This window comes from Martes martes (genome assembly GCF_963455335.1).
Source record: "Martes martes genome assembly, chromosome: 6".
NCBI classification, from domain to species: domain Eukaryota; kingdom Metazoa; phylum Chordata; class Mammalia; order Carnivora; family Mustelidae; genus Martes; species Martes martes.
Window position 1 is genome coordinate 83336679 of NC_137893.1, and position 23888 is coordinate 83360566.

The window sequence follows — 23888 nt, forward strand, 5'->3', positions numbered from 1 at the left end:
GGAGGAAGGAGGAGTCACCTAATAAATACTAAACACAGGCTGTTTTGCCAATCCCAGAAAACCAGAACAAGGACAGCACCCAGCATGGTCTGGAGCTTTAGAATTCCCAAAGCACTTTCGCTTCTATTAACCTGATTTAATTAGAAACTAGGGAGGAAGTCACGGGCTGAGCTAGAAGCTGGGGGCAAACCCAAGTTAGGCTTCAAGGAATTCAGATTCCATCTTTCCGCAGACACCTGTTAGGCCCAGCCTCCTCCATGAACCTCTTCAATCCTCACAGCAGGCACCCCATCAGCCCCAACATACAGGTGGAGAAACTGAGGCTCAGGGAGCTTAAATAGCTCTAGTATATGTCAGCTGGGTTTCCTCTCCCTTGTCTCAACCCCAGTAACTTCCAGATGGTCAGCATACACACTTGTAAGAGTTTCCACCATCATCTGGTGCTAACCATTTGGTCATTCATTCAGTCGCAGATTCCCGAGAGATGCCTGTGAATGCCTACCGCACACCAAGCCCTCGGCTGGGGCCAGGCGTGAGGACCGGTGTGGCTCTGCCATCAAGTTCCCAGATCCACCAAAATAAACAGCCAGAGAAGCCAGAAGATGAGCACTTGGGTATAACCTGATGTGGTCATCACTATACTGCGATTCTGCATCTTACTTTCCCACTGGAAGCCCCCGAAAGCAGAGTTGGGGACCCCACCGCCTGGCAGTTAAAGACCCTGCTCTAGGACCAGACTGCGTGGGTTCACATCTCTTCTACCCAGTGGCTAAGTGACCTTGGGCAGGTCATTTAACCTCTCCATAAAATAAAAACTGTAATAAACCAGATATGATAATATCTCATACTACCTACAGTCTTACATCACATATTATAATAATACAGATAAATAAACTGCTCAGTAACAAATAATAGTAAGTAATAAAAATAAATAAATAAATAAATAAGTAATAAACTGCTCAGCGTAATTGCTCAATTAATCTTGGCTAACAATTTATACCCCCATAGTAACAGTTCTCGAAGTATGGACCAGGGACCCTCAAGGGGTGGTCTGTGAGGGCAAAGCTATTTTTGTAATAATATCAATAAGACATGGGGGAACCTGGGTGGCTCAGTGGGTTAAAGCCTCTGCTTTCAGCTCAGGTCATGATCCCAGGGTCCTGGGATCGAGTCCCACATCGGGCTCTCTGCTCAACGGGGAGCCTGCTTCCTCCTCTCTCTCTGCCTGCCTCTCTGCCTACTTGTGATCTCTGTCTGTCAAATAAATAAATAAATAAAAATCTTTAAAAAATAAAATAAAATAAGACATGGAATTTTTTAGAAGTTACCTAACACTGATATCACAACAGATTGACTACAGAAACAGATATGAGACTCCAGCCCTCTTCTGTTCAGCCTGACATTAAAGAGATTTACAAAAAGTCCAAAACAAGGCCACTCTTCTCACTAAATGACTTTTGTTTTGGAAAATAGTTATTTTTCAAAAAAGTTGTTATTTATGTTATCCTATAATGGGTTAAACTGTGGTCATTTTTAAATGAGTTCATATATATTTTTTAATTTATCAATTTTATTTTCTAATATGGCAAATATTTACGGTTAACAAATAACCATAGTCACACTGACTTCCCTGGAAGGTCAGAAAATCTTGTTTCTCCTCCTCCCTCCTAGGCCCTCTTACTGAGCCCCAGATGAATTTGGGTTCCCACGTTACCCACGCTCTGGCTACCTCGTCCTTCTCTCCCGAGGACACACCCATTTCCACCTGGGGTTCCTAATCAACCAGAGAGGCCTGCAAGGCTGGGAATGAGCCTCTGTTTAGAATCAGGTTGACCTGGATTAGAACCATGACTCTACCACTTACTGTCTTCGAACAGATGATTGAGCTTCTCTGAGCCTCAATTTCCTTATTCATACAATGGGAATAACAACAGTACCTACCTCTTGGGATTGTTGTAGGGAGTAGTGACAACTTACACAAAACACCCACCCCTTGACAAATAACAACTATCATCGTTACTGTGTTTCATCGTTACTATTAGCCATCCGGTCCCCCAAGCCCCCTCCTTGGTGTGCTCAGCTGCCCCTTCCGCAGTCCCCATCTCCCTCTTCTCCACAGTCCCACAGAAGGAGCAAAACCAGGGGCTGCGTGGGATTGCAGCCTCTGGCTTCGCAACACGCACACCCCAACCACGCGTCCTCACTCCCTCAATCCCAAGCAGGGTGTCACCCTACTCCAGAGCTAAAAGCGAAACATGACAGCTAACTGCCAAGCGCCCAGGCTCACGACTGAAAAAGCCCTCTGCTGCCAGGGCTGGAGCCAAAGCAGTCTTGGTTCAGGGAGAGAGGACCATGACGAGGAATGGAGGAGCCCCAGCCTGGAAGGCCGGGGACCAGGGCCCCAGCTGGCTCTGCCACTAATTGTGGGCGAGTTCCATCCCTTCTGGGCCTCAGTCGGCTCAGCTATAAAAGGAGGAGACAACCTTCTAGCTCAGATGTTACAGAATTCTTGGACAGCCACGTAAAAGTGAGGAGCCCTGACTTCTAAGGACACGTGTGGGTCTGGGGTCACAGGGAGCACAGCCTGCCCTCTGCCACGGCTCCACCCCCACCCCCACCAGACCCGGTCCTGAGTCCCTCTGCCACTCACCCTACAGTTGCTCAGCTCCTCAGCGGACAGGATGATGGTGCCACATTTCTTCCCTGGGACCCCACTGGGAGAGGAGAAGATGAAAGAATGGAGAGCCAGACAAAGACAGACAAAGCCTGAACGCTCCCTGAATGGGCCCTCCTCAGCCTCCCCCTTCCCCAACCAGCAGATCTGCCCAGAGCCCCTGAGAAGACAGAGTCTCCTGAAATACTTGTGGCAGAGTGGCCTAGGGCACTTGCTTCCTGGGCCAGGCCCCCCAGGCCTGGAGCTGCCCCGCCCCCTGCTCCCCCAAGAGCCCGCCAGGAAGTATAGTGCCTGCAATGAAAGTCCTAGAAGCGGAAAAGCATCCAGACTCACCCGGAGGCTTCCAGACCAGTGGTTCTCAAACTTTCCATCCAAAGACCACTTCTGTGGGCAAAAGACCTCGTGGGCCAGCCACCCCACCCTGCACCCAGCTGACCCCCAGAGTCCTAGAACCTTTCAGCTCTGAGCCACTCTGATTGATCATGGGTGGGAGAGCAAGCAGCAAGAGGGAGTTAAGCAGAAGGTCTGGTATCCTCCCAGTGGTAGCTTGTCCACTCTCTCTCCCATGGCTACCTCCCCTTGAACACCTTGGCTGGGGTCTCTCCAGGGAAGAGAGATCCCATGGCCATTCATGCAACTCCTCAGTGAGGTGGGCAACCATGACATGAAGTCGGCCCACCCAGAGAATCCCCACCAAGAGGTAGAGTTCCCAAGCTGAGGCTTCCCCCAGGGAACCTGGACCACCTCCACCCTGGGTCAGGAGGGCCCCCTCTCCCGGGCACCAGCCCATTCCACTCCAGTGTTTGGGACAAACCTGGGGTTGTGGGTCTCCGGTGTGGCCAGGGGCCACTGGGAAGGAGGGAAAAAAATGCCATGCTGTCCAGTAGTTGTTTAACTTTGGACTCATGATGGTACCTCTCCAACCCCCGGGTTCCTCGCCCAGAGAATGAGTATGTTTGTAGGCTCCATGAGTAAGAATGTGCACACGCAGCGCATGGCACCAAAAAAGGCCCCCAAGGAGCACCATTTTGCTCCCTGCCTCCTTTCCTTCACAATCTCCCCAAGCTGCTAAAATCCAGCCCCACACCTCAGGCCAGCCTTGAGGCTCCCAGCCTGCTGTCTGCAGAACACACTTTGAGAACCACTGATGGAGCTCTCCCCAGTGCCAGCTTCTGGAGGGAGAGGCTCTCAAGTACAGGAGGCAGGGGCGCCGGCCCCCGAGGCTGAGACAGCCCAGATCTCTCTGCATCACGAGAGTAGAGTAGGGTCCCCTGCCACAGGCCTGCCAGCTTGTCCCCTTAGACATGGGCCGGTGAGCAGAGTGCCCCCGCTCTGGTCTGGCCCTCCCGGGTATAAAGACATGATTTGTTTGACCAGAGAGACAATCCTCACACCATCCTCCTCCACCAGTGTTTCTCCATCTGTTCCTCCCTCTGCCTCTGGGCCCTGGGCCCTTCTTTGATTTCCCATCTTCCCTTCCCTCCCCTCCAGACCCAACCCGCTCCCACCTGCCTAGGGCCTTCCTTTTGCTCCCCCATTGCCTTTCCGGCCCTCCCTCGCTGCTTTTCTCCCAGACTCCTGCTCCGTCTCCAACTGCTGCTTCCATAACTCTCCATGTAAATAAGCATCCACACCCTTCCTGGGCTGTGAGCACCCAGGGCCCCCAGAGGCCCCTTCCCCATATCCAGCGGCCCCAGCAGCCAGTCCAGCGGCTGAGACCCTGGCTCCTAGGAGCTCTCAGCAAGGAGAGGGGAGTTTTGCTTACTCAGCCAAAATGCTCAACGGTGTGAAGCCCCTCCAGGCTGGCCCCCCACCCCGGGGCGGGGGCAGATATTCCCTATCCTGCCCCACCCCACACCCTGATGAGGATCCTCCCTCCCTCCAACCAGGAGAGGGGGAGCGGGAAGGAGTACCAGGGCGGGGGAGTGGTGTGTCTTTGTTGCATGTAGTTGCATGAAGCCCGCCAAAAGCAGATGGTTGGGGTGGAGGCCAGGGGAGCAAGCGAGGCAGGCCCACCCCAGCCAGGGAGCAAATACAGAAAGTAAGGATTTAGCAGAATCTATTCTGAAAGGAGGCTGACATCCAACAGTGGAAGCAATGGAGGGGAACTGGGGTAAGAAGCTAAACAGAAGGGAGGAACAGAGGGAGGGGAGAAGGGCAAGAGGTAGGAGGCGGACAGGGAGAGAGGAAGGGCAAGTGCCCAGCTCCTGCTGGCCACTGGAAGCAGCCCCTACCTCTGCTCCCCACCCTGCTCCCAGAAGTCCCATGAGCCACTGGGGCTGGGGATGCTGGAGCTGCAGCCGGGTATGGGAGGGGCCGGCAGCAGAGTGGCACTTGTGCACACTCGGTGCACACTTGGTGCACTCTCTCTCTCTCTCTCTCTGTCCCCAACCCCCCATCCCCGCCCTGCCTGACCGGGGCTGAAGGCACAGTGGTGGGAACAGGGCCCAGGCCTGGACTCTGAGCCCCTCTGCAGAGCCGGCTGGATGTCTGAGGACTCCAGGGCCAAGGATGTCTGCTGACCTACCCGTTGGACACAGCTGGCATGGGTTTGCCTGTCCTGGAATTCAGGCTGAATGCTCCTATCCTGTAGAGAGAGAGGCAGAGAGAGCATGTCATGAGTCAAGCCCCCGGTCCCGAGAGGCCATAGCACTTGGTATGAGAATTCTTGGAGACAGGTATCTGTTCTGCATCAAACATCAAAACAGGACCAAGAGCTGCAGGCCAGAGGAAGGAGAGGTCTTCCTCCCAAATTTTGCTGTAAGGTGCTGGGTGACTCTACCTCAGGGGTCCTCAAAGTGTGATCTGGGGCCCAGCACCGTCAGCATTCCCGGAGAATGTGTTAGAAATATAAGTTCACAGGCAGCCCCATAGACTAAGGTGGGGGGGCGGCCGAAGGCTCTATGCTTTGAGGACCACTGCTCTACCTCTAGACTGTGAAATGGGGAGACTGCTGAGAGAATCACGGGAGATCAGAGAAGCTGATGTCAGTCTAGTCCTGAAGAGATACTCCAGGGAAAGGGAGGTGTTGTGTTTGGGTCTAGCAGGGAGACGACGAGACAGACACAGGACATTTTCAGTATGGGAAACAGATGCCCCTCCTTCACCAATCCATCATCTCCAAGATCCTGCTGCCCCCCCCCCCACCCAAGGCTTGCCTCCCCAGCTGTCCCCTGCGGAGGTCTTCCTCAATCCACTCAGCAGGTGTGCCTGTCCACCATGGGTGGGCCGGGTGACAGCAGGGAAGAAACAGACCGGAATGACAAGCGGTCTTTTGACCCACATCTGGGAGCCGAGATGGGCAGACACACACACTCACTCTGGGAACCCCAAATTCTATAAACGTCAGAGCCCTCCAAACCTGGTTGTTTTCCCTATTCTCAATAAATGATAGCATATATCGTTATTCTCTGTGAACCCAGAGAAGGAGACCTTTTCAGGGACAGCGAGGCCTCTCCAAGGGCCCTGAAGTTAACATACAGTTAGTGGGAGTCAGAGACAAGAGGTTGGGAGAGAGACCCCCGTTCCTGACCATAATGCATTCTGCGCTTCTTGGTCATGGCACCAAGGGGATAGCACCCAGTTCGAATTTAGCAGAAGCCGGCAGGGAGCTGATACCCAGCCCAGCCTGCTCTCCCCTTCCTGCCCATCCTGCCATGTGGCCGGGACACCTGTCCCAGTCTGCAGGCTCCTTTTGTCTGGGTTCTGCCCCTAGGGCTTCCTGAGAAATAGGGACAAGAGAGGGCACTCCCACCACCCAGCCAGCCTTGGTTGGTCCCTACAGCCGCCTGCAGCTTCCACCAGAGGAAGCCTTGGGATTCCTTATCCCAGAGCCTGCCTAGAAGAATAGCTTTCCCCTAAAAGCCCTTAAAGCCCTATAATGCAGATTTTCAGGGCAGGGTGAGATGAGGAGGACCTCACCCTACCCACCTCTGGCCTACAGCAAGAGGTGAACAATCTGAGGGATATACTATGTGAGGAGAACCCCTGAATTCAAATCCCAGCTCTCCTATTTCCTAGCTGTGTGCCCCTGACCCAGTCACTTTTCCCTCTCCGGGCATCGATTCCTTCCCTTTACGTTGGCAAGGGTGGGAGGTAGGAGTGGACTAGATAGTGTCTCAGGTCGTCCCAGGAATATGGGACTCTAATAACTGAACCTGGGTCCCTCCAAGTTCACTGGGTTAACAGCCCTGCAAGGTCTCTAGGGTCTCCTTATTCCTAATCACCCCGCATGAGTGGCGGCTTGCTGTGCCCCTACCCTGAGCTAAGTAAGGGTGGGCGGGAGATTGGCCCATCCCCAAGGAAGCAACCCAGACAGGCCCCACTCCCCTCTACACTTACGTGAGGGGCTTCTCCAGGCGGCTCCCAGGGGACCCCACGATCTCTCCGAGGGTGCAGAAGGCCTGGCCCAGGAAATCCTGCATGCCCAGGGTACAAAAAACAAAAAACAAAAAAGAGTGTTACCCACTCTACCCACAGCCACCCCACCTCCCCCATCACCCCGTGCCTAGAAGTGGGTGGGCTCTGAAATGACCAGAAGCAGCATCAGACACATGGGTCTGTGACCCAGGGAAGCCCGAAGCTGAACCAGACTCTGGCACTGAAGAGAGTTTCTGAATCTCTGGGCAGTCACTGGCAGAACTCACATGTTTGGATAAATCCGGGCTCTTCGAGTCAACGTCGTAACTGCAGGGAACACACAGAGATGGTAAACACAGCTGGGGCATCCTGTCCAGAACTGCTGGGGTCCCTGATCTGAGTCAAGACCCCCACATCCCCAAATATAGGCTCCTGAGAAGGTAGGATATTTCTGGGAGTAACGACTGGGAGGCCCACATGGGAGCCTTGTGGGGTACTGGCCATATTCTCTCTCTTGATCTGGCTGATCATTACATGAGGGTAAACAGATATGAAATGCATCATGGGATGAACTCTAAAGATTTGTGTACTTCACTATGTATGTGTTATACCTCGTTAAAGACTGAAAAACTAAAATAAACTTGCTTGGCAACCCCGGCTGGTTCTCAGGTGGCTGAACCACCTTGCCCTTCAAAGCCTGTTCTCCCATCTTCCCAGCTAAGGCGAGGTGCCCTTGGAGCTCAATACCTTGCCTTTGAACCTCCTGATGGTTTCACCTTGCCCAGGCCTGCCTGGCTTGACCTGGGGCCTCCTCACTCAAGAACGGGGGAGGCATGAACACTTTCCCCTCTTCCATCTGCACCTGGCCCCCTCCCTTGACCTGGAGCCGCTCCTGAGCCCCTTTTCCAGCATCCTCCTCCCCCCCAACCCCACTGGCTGTCCAGGCCCTGAAGCCTCCCACTGAGGGGCAGTCCTTTTTACCCTACCCCTGCTCTAGCACTTTCTCTCTCCAAAATGTCCCCAACTGGTGTCTTCTCTATGATGGGCTACAAGTCCTCCCTTAGTCCCTCCAAAGTCATGTCCTTCCACTGACAGGGCTCCCCACACCCACTGACCAGACTGAAATCCCATCATTGTCTTTAACCTCAGCAGAAGGGTGGTCTGAACCTTGGTGGAACACACGCACATGCCCAAGGCCCCATCAAGTCAGGTTACCTCTGCAGGAGGGGAGACCAGAGGGCACCCCTCTCCCAGAATAAGCCCTGACAAGAGGGAGAGGTCAATGGGGAAGTCCCCATCACCTGGGGAGAAAAAGGCTCCCGGGAAGCCCCCAAGATCTAACCCCCAGAGTCAGGTGGCTTGCTCAGGGTCCTCCCACACTAAAGGGAGACAAATGGTGGGGAGCCTCTGTTCTCTCTTCCCACTTCTTTTTCTTCTCCTGATGAGGGTGGGTCTGAATTTGAGCTAATTGTCGTTTTTGTCCCAGGCCAAACCTGGGATCCCTCTAATGTCACGGCACCCACCCCCTTCCTTGGTAAGAGAAACTACTACCAACCGCAGGTCCTAGAGCCCCCCTTCCATCTATGGTCCCCCCGCCCCCCACAGACCCATCCTCAGCACCAGCTGCCACTTACAGATCAAAACGGAGGTTCTGCTTCTCCTCAAAGAAGTAATCCACAATGAATTTGCGCACAAAGTCAGGGTTGAGTGTGTTGTCGATGACTTCGGTGCGTCCAAACTGCAAGAGAAGATAGGGTGTGGACCTCAGGACCAGGCTGTGGGGCAGGCGAGAGCACGGGGCTCCAAGCTCCTCAGTCCTGGCCCCAGTAGGAATGGAAGCCTTGCCTTCTGGCCCCCGTCCCCTATCCCCAGTCAGGGCAAGAGCTCCTCCATCTAACAATGGAAACCATCCCCGATATGGCTCCAACTCCAACCTCGGCTTTCTTCTCCTGACATCCATCTAGGCTCCACCCAAGTTGCAAGGTTTTGATACCCGAATACCTGAGCAGGCCCTTCACTTTGGCTTTCCCTTTTCTGCCAGCGGCACGTCCTCCATTTCTTCAAAATCCTGTTAATGCTGCCTCCTCCAGAAAGTTTTCCTGATTCTTCCACCCAGAGAGGTTTACTTCCCTCTGAACCACTGCTGAACTTGGGCTCACCCCTACAACCACCATCCTTCTCTGATTCCACAGTTAGGTGACTAATTATTTGATGTCACCATTGTAAATGAAAGGGAGGAAGAAGGGATTGTAGGAGCTTTTAAGATCCCCATGTCCTGCCCATGCGCACTCCCCTCCCCTTGAAGGTGAGCTAGACTTCACGACTCACTACTAATGAATACAATAGAGCACAAGCCACTGCCCAAAATATGTTATAAACTACCATGACTTCTGTCTTGGGGACACTCTCTCACTCTCTTTTGCTTGCTCACTTCGAGGAAGCCAGCTGCACTATGGAGAGGACCGTGTGGCAAGGAACTGAGGGCAGCCTTGGGCCAACATCCAGTGAGAAGCCAGGCTGTCAGCCAACCCGCCTGTAAGAATCTGAATCTTCCCAACAACTACGGAGGGAACTTGGAAGCGGACCCTGCCCCAGCAGAAGCTCGAGACAACTGAGGCCCCAGCCATCACCTTGACCGCAGCCTTATAGAAGACCCTGAGGTAGAGGACCCCGCAAAGCCACACCCAGATTCATTACCCTGTTGTTTAAGTTGTTCAGCTCTGGGCTAATTTGTTACACAGCAACAGATACCTAATACATGGACTTAACTTTCTCCGCATCCCCTACAGCAGACACTCTAGAATTTTACACACAGTAGGCGCTCAATAGTTGAATCCCCTTAAACTCCCCAAATGACTTAAGGCAAGTCACTCCCAGGTCTGGGCATCAGAATCACTTGGAGGGTTTGATAAAAGACCGATTATAGGCCTCACTCCCAAATATCCTCATTCAACAGATTAAGGGTGAGGCCTGAGAATCAGCATCTCTCCAAAATGGGCTGCTGCTGCGGGGACCTCCCTTTGACAACCCCCGGGTTTGACTGTGGTCCACAGGGCTCTGAGCTCCTCGAGGTCTCCCTGCACTATGGAGGAGGGCAGTGGGGACATGTTTCCTGGCCATCAGGCCCATCAAAACAGCTCTCTCTTACATCTGTTTTTTTTTTTTCTTACAACTATTCAATACACTGGACATTTCTGCTGATATTTTGTTTAAAAAAAGGGACACAGGGCTAAAAGATCAAGTGTAAAAGCAGTGTGCTCTGTGTTCCATGAAGTAAAGGCATGATACCAACCCTACAAAGTGAATAAGACAGACAGGTGCATGATAAATATTTTAAATAAGTTGTGACTATTTCTGAATACATAAACATGTTTTTTTCAACTTGGGCAGTAATTGCCAAAATAAAAAAATAACCCTGAGTATTAGTCCCCCTTAATGGGGCTCTGTAGCTCAGAAAAATGCCAGTACACAGGTCCCTCTCCTGTGCGGTGGGAAGATCTTCTTCTCTGGGACTTAGCGAGCACTCACTTGTACCCTGATTTAAGTTAGAAAGCTGCAAAGAGAACCTCCCACCCAAGGACGTGTGGGGTCATCTGAGCACTCCATCTGGCACCATCTTGCCTTTACTCCCTATCAATTCCACCAACGGAGTCTCTCTCCTTTCTCCCATACCCACTTCCTCCCCTGTGACCTCGGCCAGGGCTCCCCATTTTCTGAACTCAACCCCTGCCACAGCCTCCTAGTGGGTCCCCTAAGTGGGAACACTGCTAATGCTTGAAGACCCAGCCCCCAGGAGCTCCTGCTCTACAACTCCCAACCCCTCCCCTGTGCTCCCATAATGCACCTGGTGTCCCTATGGCTGCACTTACTATTTCCCCTGACAACGATCTACTGAGGCTCTTCCCATCCCACTAGAGCTTCTCGAACAGCCGAGGATCCAAGTTCCCCTCATATTTGCAGCCCAGGACCGGCCACCGTTTAACAGACTCCTATTCTCATAATCACCAGTGATTATAAGTATGAGGAACCACGTGACACATTTTGCACCATATTTACCTTATTTTGTCCTTTTATGGTAGGCTCCCCCATTTTACAGATGGGAAAACAAAAGCACAGAAAAGCTAAGTTATCCGTCTAGGGTTCCACAACTAATCATTGTTAAGGCAAGTCACAACCTAGGCATTCTGGCCCATGCCTTCCATGCCCCAGGTGCTCCCTGTGAGGTCCCTCACGAGGGCAAAGGCTGGTCACTGCTCTCAGTGCCTGGTATGCACTGGGGACTCAGAAACCATTGAATGAAGTAAGGTTGAATGAGGAAAGGGATGAGCAGGTTTGAGTCGCAAGCTTATCACAAGCTAATTGTGGGACTTGATTGAAGAAAACTTCCATTTCCTCATCAGAAGATGGGAGAACATTACGTGTCCTGCTTACTTCTTAGAGGTATCATCCAACTCAATGACTGATTTAACAAACAGTTTTTCAGCCCTTACTATAGGCCAAAGAGCTGGGTGCTGAGCTACGAATATAAAGAGAACGTGAATCCTTTACTTAAGGACTTCTCTGTCGTAGGTGAGACAACTCATAAACAATAACTGTAACATAGTGTCACAACAGAGCCATAGACAAACCTCTATGACAGAGTCTTCCCTAGCTACACACCAGAAGCCCCCGGGGAAATGTGAAAGATGTTGACACAAAGACAGATTACTGGGTGTCCTATTTCACGGACTGGTCCAGGCATCTGACTTCATCGAGATCTGCACCCTTCATGATTGTTGAGCTATTCTATAACTGAAAATTGCAGAAAGCACATCGTAATGCAAATGATTCTTATCCGTAGAAATGTAAATACATTTGGCTCAGTGGAATGCAATTATTTGATTATTGTCCTGTTGATACTGACCAATTTTGCCTCTATTTTTAAACTAATTTCAGCATTCCTGATTGCCTGTATACAGCTGACCCTGCAACAATGCAGGGGTTAGGGGAGTGGACCTCCACACCCTGTTGAAAATCCAGGTATAACTTTCGACTCCCCCAAAACTTAACTAATAGCCAGCCTACTGTTGACCAGAAGCTTTGCGGACAACAAGAAGTTGATTAAGAAATATTTTGTATGTTATATGTATTACATACTGTATTCTTACAATAAAGTAAGCCAGAAAAAAGAATATGTTATTAAGAAAGTCATAAAAAAGAGAAAATTTATTGAAATGAAAAAAAAATTATTTACTGAAAAAAATTTGCGTATCAGTGGACCTGTGCCGGTCAAACTTGTGTTATTCAAGGGTCGATAGAATGTGTGTTGAGTCATCTGAACCAGCTGAAACATCTTACTGGTTCCTTCATTTAATTAACAAGTTAAACAAATCTTTACCATGTGTTCATTTTACCTTTAGAGAAGATGTATCCTTTAACAGGAGCTTTTTAAAAATACCCATGCTCAAAGCCCCACCACAGACCAATGAAACCCAGTCTCCCTGGGTGGGGCCTGAACAACTGTTTTCTCAGTTTCCTGCGTAATTCTAATGCACAGTTGGAGTTGAGAACCACTGATGGAGGAAGAACACTAACATTTACTGAACCCCTTCTGAATGCCCACTAGATCAAGTGGATCATTATCTCATTCGATTCTCACACCACCACCCCCACACCCCCCACACCCCCGTGAGTAACTACCCATTTTCCAAGTGAGGAAACAGAATCAGAGAGGTTAAGTCACTTGCCCAAGGTCACACAGCTAGGCAGAGCTGGGACCTAAATGCAGGTTTGTGTAATCCAATGCCCATTATATTTTTACTTCATATGATGTTCTCAAGCACAATGAAAATCAAATAAAGATGAGATTTACTTCACAAATATTTATAAAAGCCCGACTGTGTACAGACAATGGGGTAGATATTGAGTCAAATAAGACTGGGTTCCTGGCATATCCCCTAAATTCAGTAACAATCTTACAATGTATAATCCATCCTTGTTCCAAGAGAATTCCTGCATTTTCCTCTTCTGCTCTCATTCTTAATACCTCTAGTCTTCAGACAAAAGGAAAATTTCTCCTAATGGCTTTCTTGCAGAGTATTCTGGGTAAACACCCAGGTGTGAGAGAATCCTCTTTAAGAAAGGGCTCTATCTCCTCTTCAGTGTACTGCTCCCCCAAACATGTTAAACAATCCCTCTGGCTGAATTTTAGATACACCCCAGCCCAGAAGGAGAAAGCATTTGTGCTGCCTCTCTCCTCACCCGACTCTCAGCAGAGACTCCAAGGAAAACACCCATTAGGGAAGATGACAGCGCCGCTTTTTAAAATGGCACTTGAAGCTTCAATAGAGGGGAATTCCCTAGAGATTGATCTCTGCCAGAGAAGAAAATGGAGTTCCCCTGGAAACAGGACTTGGAGTGGGACTGCAAGGGCCCCCAAGATCTCCTAGAGAGGAGAGGGGGCCATCCAGCCAGGGTGGGCAGTGATGAATTTCCAACAGGCAGAGGTAATTAACATATACCGGGCACAAACAACTGTGAAATCTACAATCAAGGAGGGACTTACTAAAGATGTTTTATAGCCTTCATTACTTGGGCTAATCACAAAGGGAGCAAAGACAAAAAACAAAAAACTTGGATTTTGAAAATCCAAGAAGCTGCTAGGTCTCTGTCAGTTCCAATTTTATACCCCTATTAATGACAATAGGAAACAACCTAACTGATGTCTTTAAAAAAAAAATCAATTTGGTTGTATTTCACTGCACATAGAATTGGTTTCCAAGCCCGAAGGGACTTGGACAGATGAGGTGTTAGCAGAGAGCAGTGGGAAGCATATAGTCTGAATGATGTGTGGCAAACCGGGCTTGGGGGCGAAGGGGAGAGGGGGCTAACTATTTGCGCCCATAATTGGAGCTGAACTAGTGCTGAACGCTCTTCCAGCACCCTGGAAGTGCCTGTCCCTCTCTCTGGTCCATTCTGAACTTCTCCGTCCATACTCCAGGCTCTGAGAATGGTACTGCTCACGGTCTGGGGCATAGGCCACCCAACACCAGTGGGCACAGGGATTTTCTGTTCAGCAACGTTGGAGAGAAACCCTGAAATCTTTGTTTTACCAAGCGATTCTGATACGGACAGGCTTTTTTTTTTTTTTTTAAGATTTTATTTATTTATTTATTTGACAGACAGAGATCACAAGTAGGCAGAGAGGCAGGCAGAGAGGCAGGCAGAGGGAGAGGAAGGGAAGCAGGCTCCCTGCTGAGCAGAGAGCCCGATGCAGGGCTCGATCCCAGGACCCTGGGATCATGACCTGAGCCGAAGGCAGAGGCTTTAACCCACTGAGCCACCCAGGCGCCCCTGATACAGACAGCCTTTAAGAACTATTGCTTATGGTGGTAAGTGCAGACTAGTGAGGGCTTGGTGTGAAACCGGGGAAGGGGCTGAGCAATCAGAAATAAAGATGAAGGCGATTTCCCTGACCTCAAGGCCTGGAACAGCCTCCCAGGAGGGGAGAAAGTACAGATGAGTGTGAAACCTGGAAATCAGGACATTCACCCTCTCCAAAGCTCATGTCTTGTCCCTGGTAACAAAACCCAGTGGGAAAAGCTCCTAATGCGTCACAAAAGATGCTCCCGAGGGCTCCTAAAACCTCTATGACTAAGCCCCAAGAATATCAATTAAACAGCATTAATTACATATCATCAGTTCCAGGGAGACCCTCAAAGGGAAAGCAGACTTGAAACTTCTTTGAGGACTAAATTAGATGGCTCCCCGGGGCTCTGCTACACACAGAAGTTGAGATCTATGGGGCCGGTTGGGCAGCAGTCCTGCCAAACCGTCCTCCGGACAAGGGCTGCTGCTGGGCTGGGATGGAAAACCCGGTTCAGGCAGGTCTCCCTGCCTGAGACCCTAAGGTCTTCCCATTCCACATCCAACTAGGAGGCCAGGAGTGGGGGGATCCTCTGTCAAGACATGGGCCTCTTGAGCTGCAGTGGGGCACAGGGCTGGCAGTAAGGCCTGGATGGATCTGGAAGCTTATTCTCTGTGCCAGAGGGTCTCCCACAGCTGTCCCCAGCCCACCCAGCTCCTTCTCTGTCCTGCTTTACACTCGAGGGGACCTGGTTTCCCCCCTTGAACCCCATCATCCTGGTTCTCTTGTCCTGTGAGTTCCAGTTGGGTTTGGCCAACGGGAGGCACCAGCAGATGGGAGACGGGTGGAGAGAGAAGGTAGGGTATTTCTTCCCACTCTGGCCCAGCCTTGGCCCCTGGGTTCTGGCAGGGGGTGCTTCTTCTCCCAGAACGATGGTCTGCCTCTCACTCACAGACAGAGCACTGTCTCCTCTCACTGCCCCTTTGAGCCCTGAGTGAGAGCAGCTCCCTGCTGGTGCTGGGCCCTGGGTCGGGGGCGACCTCCTGCAGATTCCCTCCATCTCACCCATACCTTCGAAAGAAACCCATCAAATCTCCTCAGTTAAACCAACTGAGGAAACTTGCTCTCCTGCTGGGGCCCTGACTGATCAATTTTCTCTCTCACCAAACAAGTTCCTAACACATACAATTGCCAACTCAAGTGAACATAAACCAAGAACAGTCCCCACCCCCCTCCTTCTGCTGAAACGTTGTGGAATGCTCTTGTCACCAATAAAGTGCATGACCCCCGCTTGTGCGGCCAAGACACCCGATGTCCCACGACCACCTTCTGGGACGCAGGGTCTCAGCACAGCTGTCCCACCCTAAGGGCGCCAGTGGGAGCTCTCTAGGACCAGGGCTCCCCACACCAGCATCCTTGGCTTTATAGAAAGTGGCCACCTACCTGATTAGAGTCAAGGTTTGACGCTTTTAATCAGCTCTAAGTGGGTCTGTGGCTCCCCGAATCGAATGAAATGTCTGTCTGTATGTGTCCGCATTTTCCGGGGGAAGGAGCTCTGGTTTCCATCAGTTTCTCCAAGGGAAAACATGCCTACAGAAACCTTTAAGACCCTATGATTCTAGTTTTGAAGACACATCTTAGGGTTTCCCCCAGAAAGCAGTGAATAGTGAAGGACAGAGAGCAGAGTCTGGGGCCCGGCTTCCTGGGTTCAAATCTGGTTTTGCAATACTCATCGGCCATGTGACAGGAGAAATCCCTTTCCCCCACTGTGTTTCAGTTTGCTCTTCTGTAAAATGGGAACGACAATTTATCCATACCTTACAGGGTTGTTGGAGGTTTACGTGATCTGATTTATGCAGTGTACTTAGAAGGCAGCCCGGGTCCTAAGACGAAGTCTAAATTAGTGATTCTACACTCTGGTCCTTCCTGAACCCCAAACCCTGGCCCAGGCACCCAGGAGGTGTGTCTTTCCCGGGTCGCTGAACTCAGCCGTATCTCTAAGAGACTCCCGGCAGGAACTGCTGACACTCTGCTCATCCTCCATGCCCAAAAGGCCCCGGCTCTGAGTGGTTTCTCTCCAGACATCTTCCACACACAGGCAAGGCTGAGAGAAAAATGCAGGGCTGTCCCTTTGCTCTTACCAAACAGCTACTCCGTTAAGATCTAGGCTCTGCCCTGCCCGTGGGCTTCCCACAAGCTTGGGTCCAGCAAAGCCCAAGGCCTTTGTGAGGGGGGAAAAAAAGGCAGTAGAATGTGTAATGCTTGCTTAGAGACCCAGGCCTGGAGAAGAAAATTCACTCCTTGCCACTGGCAGAAAAGGTGAAGCGGAAAGACCCCTTGGGCGAGGAGGCTGCTTAGTGAGGGTAGGGAGGGGAGGAGAGCCCTTGACCCTCTCAGTCCCTGCTCAGACACACCGACTACTGGGCTAGGAGGCACAAAGCAAAGCAGCCTAGAAAGAAGCTTTCTCTGTTGCTTCTAGATTTGTAAAGTCTGGACGCCTCCTTCCACACAAGCCCCCGGTAACTCCCTGCAAATGCCCACAGCTGGAGGGCCCTGGGGCCCAGAGCCAGGGTGGAGTAGAGGGGTAGCTAGGCATGGGTTTAGGACCCCCCACTGGCCAGGGTTCTGTTGCTAATTATTTACAGGAGGCTACCTAGAATAGCTAAGAGGGTGCGTTTCCCCAACTGCTAAGACAGAGCAAATCATTCCCTCTCCAGGGCAAGGACAGAAGGGAACATGCATGGAGCGTGACCCAGAATGTCTGCTACTGATCTTCAATACTGAGAATAATCCTCACGTAGCCCTAAAGACAGTCAGGTGCTAAGTGTTTTCCACATTTTTTCTCATTAAATCTTCATAACAGCTTTATGAAACAGGGCTGTTATCCCCATTTTACAGATAAGTTAACTAAGATAAGGCTCAGAGAGCTGGAGTGACTTGCCCAGGGTCCTATAGCTGGTGGGTGGGAGAAACAGGATTCGAACCCAGACTCTCTGGTCTGGTTCCAAATCAGTAAGGAGTCGATATAGTCTCTAACCAGTAGGAGGTCAGTACTGCGAATGAGGCTTGGACTATGTCCTATTCAATCTTTATTCTTGTTCTTTTCTTACCTGCAGCCAAACCTCTGAGCTTCTTCAATGCTAACTCTCTCTTCCACCTTGCTGACTCTTCCTGTTGGGTGGGGGCTTTAGGTCACAGGGCACAGGTGAGTGCCCCTGACCTATTCCTCTGCTCACCCCCCACCCACATTTCCAATCCCTACAGACCACACAGGCTCTCCTGGCCCCTCCTATGATTTCCATAAGGATTTACTGATTGACAAGTTGACCTAGAACCTGAAGATTCTGGAGCTGGAAGGAATCAAATCATCTCAAGCAATGAGAAAAGAGAGGCAGAAAAGCAGGGTGGGGGGCCTGTGCTTTGACACATGTCACACGGCTAATTAGGAAAAGGGCCGTGATGGGAGCCCAGGTCAGGTCAGTTCCCACCCAGAGCGGTCCCTGGTTCTCCCAGAAGCCTGTCACCCCCTCTGTCAGGTTTCTCTCAGGTCTTCCTTCCATCAAATCCTCCTCCTACCTCTACTTACCGTGACTCCTCATCTTCAAAACACCTTCCATACCCGTGATCTCATTCAGCACCCCCCTGTGACCCCATGGAGACGTTATTACTGTCATCCCCATTTGATAGAGGAGAGAACGGAGCTCCAGGAGGCCAGAAGGACCTCTCAGAGGCACCCAGTGGTGGGGATGGAGGACCAGGGCTCCCAGGAGTGACGGAGTCGTGGCTTCCCATGGTGTTCACCACGGTCCCCTGCCTCAGTAATGAGTGGGTTGCTCTGCAAGCCTGAACAATGTTCACGGCCCCAGATTTAAGCAGCTCTGGCCTTTTTACAAATTACAGCTGGATGAAGCTCCAGAGACCTCCCCCCAGCTGCAAAGCCCCCAGTGGCTATGCCTCCTGGGACAGAAGGAGGCCAGAGCTGACAAACTGCTCTCCACCTCGAAGCTGCCCACCCTTCCCCAGCCAGAGCTCCCCTATAATTTTCATATATAATTGATGGCTCCTTAATTGGGGATTCTAAAAGCCCTGCTACAGAGCCCAGCCCTGGCCCCTCATGAATCATGTTCACTGGGATTAAAATTAGAGGCCAGAAAGCCATCTGACTCAAATAGAAACTGGAAAAGGCAGCGAGCTGGGTGCTGGAAACAGGGGTCCAACTGGGTGCCTGAGGCTGGAGAATGGCCTGAGTTCTGGGCGCTAGGAAGGAGGACCCAGGTTTCAAGGAGGAGCACAGAGGACCTAGTTCCAGGCCAGGCCTATATGGTCTGGGGTCTGGAAAGTTCTCTGAGGTTCCCTCACGGGGAGGCGGCGGGGGCAGGAGTCTGTGGCCACCCTCTCTTTGGAGAGTGAGGAAAAGCAGGCCCAGAGAGAGGAAGGGGCTGGCCTAAAGCCAAGCAGAGTGAACCATGACTTCTGTGGCCTGGTACCTTCCAGACCACTTCCTGTTGCATTAAGGCCTCTAGGTGAGGAAGGGCAGAGGTGAGTAAGGAGAACGGAGGCTCCAAAGGCCTTTTCCCTGCTCAGGCCTGGACAGAGAATTTTCCCTCTCTGGCCCCAGACATCAGCAGCCGCAGCCAAGCTTATAATGAAAGACTTCCTGACAAAAGGCTTAGTTCCTAATTAGCCATTGTTCCAGATAATCTGTTAAAATGTCCCAGCTCCTGGGGGAATGGCCCTTTTACCAATGAGCCTAGCTGCCAAGTAGCTGGCAAAACACTCCACCAGCCCGTGCCCTGATCTTGCCTGGGCGGCTGAGCCGGGGTCCAGCCGCACCTGTGCGGGGAGGACCCTGAGCGAGCCCTGCCCTAGAGGCACTGGTCCTCCAGGGCACTCCAAAATGTCTGTTGCTCCTGCGGAATGGCACGACGGTGTCTGAAGGGATACCACCAATGGTTGTTTCCCCCAGGTGAAGCTCTGGCTTCTCGCTTAGGGCCTCCTTCTATGGAGTCACTGTTGCGCATTGTTTCCTGCCAGGCGCTCTACCAAAATTAGCTCCTTTACTCCTCACAGCAGGCTTGTGAGCTGAGGCACTTGCCCAAGAGTCCCAGCCGGGGAGGTGGTGGCCTGGATTCAGACCCAGTCACCTTAACTTTGGAACCCACGCTCTCAGCGGCTCTGCCACAGCTGTAAAGGGCAGGCACCTGGACGTTCACACTGAAGAGAAAAGAGACTTATCAGCTGCCAAACAACCTACTCGGGAACCTCAGGGTTTACCAGAAAAGCAAACTCCTTCCTTCAGATGAAATCTTGGGCTCCTGTCGAATGTATTACACAGAACTCACAGATCAGCTCTGGTCGGCTGGGGGGAGGGGTGGTAGGAGCCACACACAAGTTCACAGTCGGCCCCTGACACACCACATCCAATCCCGGATCTAGAAAAGTCCACCCCGATAGCGGCCTGGCCAGATGGGCGGACTCAGAAGACCATAGCACACCTCAGCTCCACACTCTCTTGCTGAGGCGCTGGGCCAAGAGGGGACCCCTCTGTGCCTCTGCTTACTCATCTGGGGTGTGCTGAGGGCTAAGGGGAGTCATGGGGTACTGCTGATGTAGAGACCATACCAGCGCTAGGAAACGTCATCCCTCCTATGGAGGGAGAAGCAGGACAGGGGGTACAGCCTCTTCCCAGCTTTGACAGGATTGCATAATAATATTTCCAAGTGTCAAGCACAGCCAGGCACTGTGCTGAGCGATTCTGTCCTCAAGTTCCCACCACAGCCCAGGGAGCAGGCGTCGGGATCCCATTTACCGAAGGAAAAAGAAACTACAGCTCAGAGAGTTTAAGGGAAGTGACAGAGTCAAGATTTCAAGGGACACAATGACAGCACCTGGCTGTGCCAAAGCAGATTCTAAAGCCCTGACCCTAAGATTATGAGTAGGTGCCTGTGACCGTCTGGTCCCCAAAGTCAGGCCTCGGTCCCAGGATGCCTGCTCCTGCTGACTGCAAGGGAGGGCCCTGGAAATTCAGCTGTAGGACAAGAGCGAAGGCCACGAGAGGCCGTTGCATGGGTCCCGAGGCTCAAGTGGGACCTTTCCCTGAAGAGGCAGACCCCTCTCTCCAAAAATGGGAGAGTCCAGAATGCCAGCCCCACACTTGCCTTGGTGCCCACCTCCTAGAGAGGCTTGTCTCCTACTTTGAAGTTTAACAGTAATAATGATCCATTTGTTCCTTTTGATAGAGAAATCTTTTGATAGAGATCTGTGTGGTGTGGCTGGGGCCGGGTCCTGGGTTGGTCATCAGGAATCCCAAACTGGGCTCAGAGTATGGTGGCAGAGGGTGAGTTCATTTCACATCTAAACTCTTGACCATTGAACAAACTGGACCCCCACTGCCCTTGCCCACTACTGTCTTATACCAGGAGCTCCACAAGACTGCAATTTGTCTTCCTGTTTCTGTTCTTTTGCCTGAAATCTGCTCTGCACATGGTGGCCAGAGTTGTCTTTCCAAAACATAAACGGGGCTGCATCCCTACCCTGCTCAAAACCCTCAGATAGCTTCCCACAACACTTAGAGCAGTGTTTGAACTCCTACATGGTCTATGAAACCCTAGAGGATCTGCCCACTGTCTTCATCGTTCATAGCACTCAAATTATACAGACTTTCTTTTTGCCCTTTGAGTGTACTGAGCTTGCTCCCACCTCAGGGCCTTTGCACCTGCTATACCTCCTGCCTGGAATACCTCCTCCCAGACATAGGCATGGTAACACTCAGGACTCAATTAGAGTCACCTGTCCTTCAGAAAGGACTCCCTCGACTCCCTAACGAAAGCAGTCCCCTCCACCCTGGTCACTGTCTATCTCATTGTGCTGGTTTTTATCTTTGTCACAGCACTTATCAAACAATACCTGAAATTATCCAACTTCTTTGCTGATTAAATAAGTCTCTCCAGAGTAGGGACTCTGCCTGTCTTATTCTCCACTATATGTCTGAATCGGTGGGTGGCATATGGTAGGTGTACAATACACGCTTGTTCACTGACTGCTGACTCTTTGGTAACTGTGATTATATCGAAGGCCTTGTATTCCCAGGAGGGTTCCCAATGGGGCACGGCCTTCCCTTCATCAGCTCATCTCTCCCCTCCCTCCAACTCAGCCTGGGCCATAGCCAGACTGAGTCACGGCCAGCTCCCAGACACACAGGACGTTTCCACCACCAGGCTTCACTCACGGCAAGCCCCATTCCTGGAATGCCCTTTCTTCTCCCCACTATCCTTCAAGTCCCAAGTCTGGTGCCACCTCCCCTTGGAAGCCCTTCAGGCCCTCCCAGGCCTGTCCCAGCTGTGAAGAGCTGATAATTCACATCTAAACTGCTTGGGTGGCTCCTGGCCTAGCTATCTTCTGGAACTCGGGGCCTCTGAGAGGATTTGCTACAACACTCTCACCAGAATGAAGAAAACAAGGCTTTTAGTTCCTTCCATGTCTGTGTCTGGTCTCCCCAGCTCCCCATAAGGTCTCTGAGGGCAGGGACCTTGCTGCTACAGCTTTGTACCCTGGAGGATATCACAGTCCCTTATTCAAATTACTTTGCCTCTTTGCCTCCCTGTTGCTATCTATATATAGAAGGAGTTACCTGGGACGGAGGTGCTACGTTGCCCGGCACCCACAGCCCATCAATGGTACTATTAACAAGAGCTACCTCTTACCAACCGCCTACCTGTTTCCTCCACCTTATCCTATGTTCTCTCTAACCCTTACAAAATCCAGCCAGTAAGTATTGCTAGTTGCCCATTTTACCGGTGAGAAACCTGGGGTCCAAAAAGGTAAGCGCCTAGTTCAAGATCACACAGCTCTAAGACCAAGGTCCTGACCCAAACCCAGGAACGGCCCACGACACCACCCCTCCTCTGTGATTCAATAGGGAGAGAACCCTGGTTTCATAGCCTTATCACCTGGGCCAAGTTCCGTCACCTCACTGAGGTCTGGAGATAAAAGCTGTTCTAAGGATCGGGGACAAGTGGGAGATGTGATGTTAGGCACACACCAGGCACATTCTAAAGGAATTCTGCTGTAACATGGCAGATTTTTCAACCATCTTGGCTGATTCTTTGAGTACCTTAAACCATCAGAGTTATCGGGCCACCATCTTGGCGGCTGGGATAGGGTTGCCTGGTGGGGCTCAGAGAGGGCCGAAGGTGGCTCAGAGTCGGAAAAAGGCATTTCCTCTAGAGGAACAGCATGAGGGTGGAAGCCGGCCGGACTCTGAATGTCCGGGTGCAAGAGGAGGGACAGAGCTAGGGAAGAAGGCAGGGGACACACTGTGAGGTGGGAAAAGCCTGGAGTCCAACAGCTTGGCTTTTGTTCTACTGTCTATAACATATTATTTAAAGTTAATTTTTGGGTGCCTGGGTGACTCAGTCAGTGAAGGGTCTGCCTTTGACTCAGGTCATGATCCCAGGGTCCTGGGATCAAGTCCTGCAGGGACGAGCCCGTCCCTGCTCAACTGGAGTCTGCTTCATCTTCTGCCCCTCCCTCCACGCCTCCCTCTGCTCGCACTCTCTCTCTCTCTAATAAATAAGTGAAAAATCTTCTAAAGAAATAAAAGAAAGTAAAAAAAATTTTTAATGAGTTTCATCCATCCTAGGGATGGCTGTCACATTTGAAAGCCCAAACTAGGAGACGTCATCTCCAATACATTATCTCCCCGGCACTGGAGAACCCTTTTCACAGAAGAAGGTTACCAATCGTTTTTCACTGCCAACAGGAAGGTATGGAGAGACACACATATATGGCTGAAGTGCCATACAAGCCTGTAAGCACTTGTACAAACACGGTGTGAGAACCTGCAGAGACCTCATGCCTTGGGAGTGGGCCTGGGCTTCTGATACCCCAGGGCTCTCCTGCCAGTGGAGGCTGCCTGACCCTCCCTGGTGCCAGAACATCAGCTCTCATCAGCCGGCCTCCAGTGTGCCTTTAAGGCGACAAGCAGACCCTGGGACCTCACTTTGCTGATAAGGACAAGCAGGTCACTAGGGGCCACTTGCTAATATTAGATGAGAGTCTAACCCGACCATCAGATGACATGAAATTGCCAATTTTTTCCCCAAATTTTCAAACTGCAAATCCATATGGTTCAACTTAGCCAGCGGGTGCATGGGGCAGAAGTCAGCCTGAGTCCGGCTTTCATGGTTACGTGGGCTCCAGAGTCAAGGTTGTGTGGAAGCAGACCTGGTACCCCCAAAAGGCCTGGCAGCTCTGGACAGCCATCCGGGCTTAGGTGGCTTCCACACAGATGTGAATCCCTATCCTGAGCCAATTCATAGCGTGGCCGTGGATAAGCCGCTTCAACCTTCCCGGCTTCAGTTTCCCAACTGTGACATGGACCCATCGCAGCTCCTCACAGAGGGCTGCAGCCTTAGGGACAAGCCAGGAGTGCACCTGCAGGGGCTCACTCCATGCCAGCTCCTCCATACAGCCAATTTTAGGGTAGCCCAAGTGGGAGAGGTTTGGACA

At 51.4% G+C, this 23888-nt stretch overlaps 1 protein-coding gene across 4 annotated transcripts in view; it reads right to left on the reverse strand.

Annotated features, from left to right (window-relative positions):
• Nucleotides 1-23888, reverse strand: part of CPNE5 (copine 5) — a gene marked incomplete at its 5' end in the record, with an annotated part of 88244 nt that overhangs the window by 43605 nt on the left and 20751 nt on the right. The window contains 6 exons of one of the 4 annotated variants that reach the window (XM_080806520.1): nucleotides 2651-2714; nucleotides 3008-3058; nucleotides 5202-5261; nucleotides 7016-7092; nucleotides 7321-7360; nucleotides 8668-8771. In XM_080806520.1, coding sequence (XP_080662646.1) covers nucleotides 2651-2714; nucleotides 3008-3058; nucleotides 5202-5261; nucleotides 7016-7092; nucleotides 7321-7360; nucleotides 8668-8771 — 396 coding nt within the window. Of the gene's footprint in view, nucleotides 1-2650; nucleotides 2715-3007; nucleotides 3059-5201; nucleotides 5262-7015; nucleotides 7093-7320; nucleotides 7361-8667; nucleotides 8834-23888 lie in introns of all 4 variants that reach the window. The other 3 variants (XM_080806519.1, XM_080806521.1, XM_080806522.1) reach the window with 3 other exon arrangements.